This window comes from Vigna unguiculata, chromosome 3, assembly GCF_004118075.2.
Source record: "Vigna unguiculata cultivar IT97K-499-35 chromosome 3, ASM411807v1, whole genome shotgun sequence".
NCBI lineage: Eukaryota > Viridiplantae > Streptophyta > Magnoliopsida > Fabales > Fabaceae > Vigna > Vigna unguiculata.
In genome coordinates this window covers 37,521,043-37,527,048 of record NC_040281.1, presented here as the reverse complement: position 1 = coordinate 37,527,048, position 6,006 = coordinate 37,521,043, and the positions used below count along the sequence as shown (strand labels likewise).

The 6,006-nt window shown below is 35.4% G+C and overlaps 1 protein-coding gene across 2 annotated transcripts; it reads left to right on the top strand.

Moving 5' to 3' along the window:
* The first annotated feature begins 956 nt into the window (after window positions 1-956).
* LOC114179796 (mitochondrial carnitine/acylcarnitine carrier-like protein) lies at window positions 957-4,588 on the top strand. 2 transcript variants are annotated; one of them, XM_028066256.1, is made up of 4 exons: window positions 957-1,506; window positions 2,959-3,350; window positions 3,585-4,102; window positions 4,269-4,588. In XM_028066256.1, exons 2-3 carry the CDS (start codon window positions 2,959-2,961, stop codon window positions 4,084-4,086), a joined length of 894 nt encoding a protein of 297 aa, XP_027922057.1. In that variant the 5' UTR covers window positions 957-1,506; the 3' UTR covers window positions 4,087-4,102; window positions 4,269-4,588. The 2 variants fall into 2 exon arrangements, with proteins under 2 accessions (XP_027922057.1, XP_027922055.1); XM_028066254.1 differs by lacking the exon at window positions 957-1,506 and having other exon boundaries at window positions 4,275-4,588.
* The last annotated feature ends 1,418 nt before the right edge of the window (window positions 4,589-6,006 follow it).

Below are 6,006 nucleotides of genomic sequence, written 5' to 3'. Positions count from 1 at the left end.
GGTATTTGGCATCGAAGAAAATCCTCCTAATATTGAATATTTCATAATATTATGTTTTCTTTACCGTAATTTTTTTTCTTTTATAAAAATTAATATTGAAGTAGTTAGAACACGGGTACGGGTATGGGTACGAGATTATACCCGTTACCCGGTGGGGATGGGGATGGGAAAAAAGTTTGATACCCGTTGAGTTTGGGTATGGGGATGGGGATGAATTTTTTATGCGGGGATGGGTATGGGATAGCGAAACTCGTCCCCGCCCCGCCCCGTTGCCATCCCTAATCATCACAAAAAGAAGTTTATAACTCTAATGTTATAATTAGGACAATCCTAAAATTGTTTCTTACCATAACAATTCTAATTATTCTCAAAATTGCGACATGATCACAATTACAAATGAGTGTTACCCCTAAACCTCTCTTCCCACCACCGTGAAAGGAACTACATTGATTTTGCATCCTCAACACCATTAACACTATTATAACCACATGAGAAAGACGTTAGGAATTGAGACATATATAAAAAAACATAGAAACAACATAGGACAAGAAGCAAAATAGAACAACTAGAAAAAGAAGAAAAAATAAGATGCAAATAACATAATAGGAGAAATGAAAAAAGAATAAATACAACAATCTCCATGAAAGGAACAACTTTGCCACATGTTCCTTTGCAATTCAAGTGCAATCATAAATAATGCCTTATGTGTCCATTCTAGCATTCTAAATCAGGACTACATAAACCACATTAACATTAATCAAACATAAAAAAACGGCTTTGAATCTTTATAAAAGAATATAAAAATCATGTTGAATTAAAAATAAATATAAAAAATATTGAATCATTGTAAATATAAAATCCAAATATGGTATCGAGTTTTAAAATTTTTAAATAAAGTAGCAGATGGATAGTTTTATCACCAAATATGGTATCATGTCAAACACTTTTTGCAAGTCGCATCGTCTGAGTCCACAAAAGTTGGGAGTCATAGAATGAGAGCGAACCACTCACGCGAGTGTTCCTATTTCCCATAATCTTATACTCAAAGTGCGTTCATGTTGGCCGCAATCTCTCTCTTTCAATATATGCATTTATTTATGAAGTGAGTGATTAATTGCTGAGTCAGGGAAGTGGGTGAGGTTGGATTTTGGTGATTCCACAAATCAACGTTTGAGCCACACTTTGTTTCGCTGGCTTTGTTACTTTGTCCTATTCCTATCCCAAACTTTCTTGTGGCTCTCTCCTCTCAGATTCAATTACCCATTTTTGTTTTTAACTCCCGAGATTCTCCGCCACCTGAACATTACCCATTTCATGCCTCACTCCCGTACTCCACTTTTCAATTAACCACACGATGCAAATTCTTCTGCACACACGATCCTGCTTTTGCTGATCCTTTCAGATTCTTTTAACTAACGAACTAACTTTCTGTCAATCAAAGGAGTTGGGTTTTATTCCCTTTTCACCCTGCGTTTCATCGGAGTCTCTGGGCACTTCTAGAGTACGGTAAGATTCAAGATTTAGGACAAATTCAGAAGTTTGTTTATTGAATCAATGAATGGTAATTGTAATTGTCGTCCCTGATAGTACATGTATGCTCTGGCTTCATGTTGTTTGATTGAAAACTAGTGTATGTGAGTGTCGTTTCTTTCTGCCTTTTGTCCTTCTTTATGTTTATTTATCTGTAGTTACATGATTGCTGACACGTATTGTATTTTTATTCATGCTTTTGAAATACGCTAATTGGGTTTGGTAGAATTCCGCAAGAGCAATTACCACGCCATCTACTTTTGTTTTGTAATTTTGGTATGGTGACAATGCAATCCTAAGTAACAAAAATTGCGACTGCAATTTAAAGCCAGAAGAGAGTGGAAGGTGTCATCTTTCACCTTTTAGTATCTGAACCAAATTACTCTTGTGAGCTTTCAGATTCTCTTCTCCTTTAATACTTCGGGGCATCAAGTCGGAAAAGGGCATGGACATGTATAGATTGTATGTTGAGGTGATATGAGCTATTGTATATGGCCTTAAATAAAGCTGGTGGAAGAAAATGATTGTTTTTTCTGTCTAACTAGCCCTCGTAATTTATTATCTGTCAAATGTGAGTGGATTTTCTCCTGCCAATTCTTTTATATTAATGAAGGTGAGAGCTCTGAAAACTTTCAACTCATTTGGTTTTCCATGTATATCATTGAACACGAACCTGAGACCCTGGTGTTGCATATATGAAATGTATCTCTCGGGATATCTTAAATCACTTTGCCTTTGCATTTCTAGTGTGATAAACTTGCATTGATGAAATAGCACACATAATTAATCAATAAGGTACATAGTATGGAAAGAACTCAATTTTTTACTTTTCCCTTAGCTAGTCCTATTCAAAAGGCAAAATATGGTGTATGTTTCTACTCTGAGTTCCCATCCTACACTTAATGCCATGTTTGGTTTAGGGATATAAATAATTTTGAGCAGACAGAAATAAGTTGGTGTTGCTGGTTTAAGAGATTTAGAGAAGAATTGATTTGAAATTAGTATGCTACTGTACTATTGTTTACATACTTGCGTTCATCTCTCTCCTCACATCTTCTCTATTTATTTTCAACCAAATATTTTCAATTTCTGCTTTATTTTCCACTATTTCTGCTCCTCCTTTTTATTTCTATCCATCATATTTCTGTCGTCTCTATACTTAACTTCAAGGATTTTATTCTTTGAAAATAGAGGTTTTGTATGAATTGATAAGTTATAATCTCATGAATTTGCACCGCAATTCCGTTTGTTTAAACAACAATCCTATTTGATCTGCTGCAAAACAATAGCTTATTGCTTAAATGGGCTGTTTTCTCAAGGATCATACTTTTCGTTGGATTCTTTGTATTAAACCATTTATTGTGTTGATATTTCATAGTCTAAATCCTTTGTTTCTCTCTTTCCCTCTTTGGAATTTATGTTTTGCAGATGGGAGATGTGGCTAAGGACCTTACAGCTGGAACTATTGGAGGGGCAGCACAGTTGATATGTGGACACCCCTTTGACACTATCAAGGTCAAGCTCCAAAGCCAGCCTGTACCACCCCCCGGTCAGCTTCCCAAGTATTCAGGTGCATTTGATGCTGTCAAGCAGACAATAGCATCAGAAGGGCCAAGGGGTTTATACAAAGGTATGGGTGTTCCTCTTGCTACAGTAGCAGCTTTCAATGCTGTCCTGTTCTCAGTGAGGGGACAAATGGAAACATTAGTGAGGTCCAATCCTGGTGTCCCCCTCACAGTGAATCAGCAATTTGTCTGTGGTGCTGGAGCTGGAGTTGCTGTTTCCATTCTTGCATGCCCAACTGAATTGATCAAATGCAGGTCTGATGGTGTTCTTCTTGTCATGATCCTCTTTAATATCAGTTTCTTTTTCCTTTTCTTTCTATCAGCTTCTATAGTTTTTAGTGGTTTTGTCATTTCGGAAAAACCAAATGAATACTAGCTACAGATTGGTGTCTTTATTAACTTTTCTTGTTACTTAGACATCACCATAGGTACTCCAAATATGTAGTGATCTTATGCTTAACTTTTTCCATCCATGGTGAATATCATCAGGTTGCAAGCACAAAGTGCGCTTGCCGGCTCTGAAACAGCTACTGTGGCTGTTAAATATGGAGGGCCCATGGATGTGGTCAGGCATGTTCTCAGATCAGAAGGGGGCATAAGAGGTCTTTTCAAGGGCTTGGTTCCCACTATGGCTCGAGAGATACCAGGAAATGCTATAATGTTTGGTGTATACGAAGCATTAAAGCAAAAGTTTGCAGGAGGCACTGATACTTCTGGCCTAAGTAGAGGTTCTCTGATTGTTGCTGGAGGCTTGGCTGGAGCTTCTTTCTGGTTCATTGTTTACCCAACTGATGTTATTAAGAGTGTGATTCAAGTAGATGATTACAGAAACCCAAAATTTTCTGGTTCATTTGATGCATTCAGAAAGATTCAAGCTTCACAGGGCTTCAAAGGCTTGTATAAGGGTTTTGGTCCTGCTATGGCCCGAAGTATTCCTGCAAATGCAGCATGCTTCTTGGCATATGAGATGACAAGATCAGCTCTGGCATGATTAATTCTTATATCAGGTTTAATATCAATCTATTCTCATGTTCTTTTTTTTTTTTTTTTCTTTTTGTTCACTGAACATATTTTATTCCATCCATTGACATAAAACCGCACAAGCGCGTCTTCTGTTATTTGCTTCAATCAACGACCGATTCTTTCACCACTAGTAAAGTAAATACTTTTCAGTTTCAGGTGCCACGTTATACACTCTGCATAACATATTAACTACATCACTTTAAAGGGAAAATTGTCCGAGGAAACAAATTGTCATCTCTGTGGATTGACCTGTACCACTTTAAAATTGTAAGATACTTGGAGCTTGGAAGTGGTTATATGCATTTGTTGTTTTTTTAATTCGTCGACTCGGTTAGTGGTAACAATGTAAAAAGGCTCAAGATCGCTTTGAAAGAAGAAATAATGTAACAATGTTAATGTTTTATGCAGAACTAATTATACAAGAGGTGTGTGATACTCATCACCAAACCAGAACTGAATCAACCTCTATAGTTGTTGAGTCACGATATAGCACATGTCAAATTCAATAACATTTCTGTAGAGTCAGGATATTGGTAGTTCTTTATATTTTATTTGGTTTTGTTTTGCACAGAATAATGAGACGTCATATCCGCTAAACTGATGTTTTCAGTTTTTAACGGCGATAACATGCTTGGCGGTGCATTGTAATAAAAAAATACTCCAGGTATTATGGAAAGAAAACAAAAACAGAAAAAATAAATAAATAAACGGAAGCAAAACTCTATCTCTTTTTCCCTTTGTAAAATAACAGACTCCAGAAATATCTCAAGCAACGTATAATTATTTAAGGCAAATAATTGGATGCATCAAACAGAGAATGGAATAAAAAAGACACCACCCTTGATGCCTCATTGATTAGCTTGTTAAAAGTAAATGGGCTTAAGACTCGAAGGTTCGTGCTCCTCCTTCTCGTCTTCATTCTATTACTAGTCTGCATGATTTTTTTTTTAAAGATAATTGTTTCATGTATATAGTGTGTCATGCATTAAATGCTGTCAAAGCTTAATCTACTTCCACCTTCAACAAAATGTGAAGCTTCAATAGTATCATGCATTATTTTTTAGGATCTCAATTTTTCGACATTGAAAATCAAGTGGATCCAAAAGCGAAACCCAAATTCATCTAAGAAATTGAAAATTGATCAAAATCGAATATTGTTTTGGAATTTTTTTTTACGTACTTTTTCCTTAATCGTTTGGTTCAAAATTCAGATTGAAAATAAAAAATAAAAAATAAAATAGAAACACTTATTGTATTTGAATATGATATTTAAATATGGGCAACTGAAACTTATTATGAAAAAGATAAAGTTGTAACCTAGATGACATCCTGCCATACCATTTATATAAAGTTTGACTTTCTAATAGTAGTTAGTTTATCCATACAATGATTGCCCTCTAGATAAATATGTGAAATTTTCATCAATAGTCTTTAAGATTGTGTTTGGACTGAGGAGTGAACATTTTCATCAATTTTACATGTTCACGTGCCAAAGAGAGCACCCATGAGTTGCATGGCTTTATTTATACCACCTTTCGTTTTCTTCTGAACCAAGCCTCTTAAAATGGTTCAAGAGGAATTCACTTAAACATATTAACTGTATTCTCTACATTTGCATTTATATCTCCCCTATTATTACCAACAATGATAGTAAGTTACTGCTTAACATCAATGTACTCCACAAACAATTTGCTTTGGTTTTTCTTTCTTGTCATTATTTTTATGTTAGAAATAATGCTTTAGTGTCTCAATCTTTAACCATCTTCTTTTCATGTCCCAAGCGCTTGTTATTGATTGCATCTAATTTTGTTATTGATTGATTCGGTCAAAATCTCTCGTAGTTGAAAAAATAATGTACTAAAAGTGTGGTGTACCATGAAATAACGTA

Bases quoted from the DNA above. Each gene is read 5' to 3' on its own strand.
- LOC114179796 (XM_028066256.1), top strand. From the start codon at position 2,959: ATGGGAGATGTGGCTAAGGACCTTACAGCTGGAACTATTGGAGGGGCA. The intron at 3,351-3,584 runs GTCTGATGGTGT...GAATATCATCAG, and splicing joins ACTGAATTGATCAAATGCAG to GTTGCAAGCACAAAGTGCGC.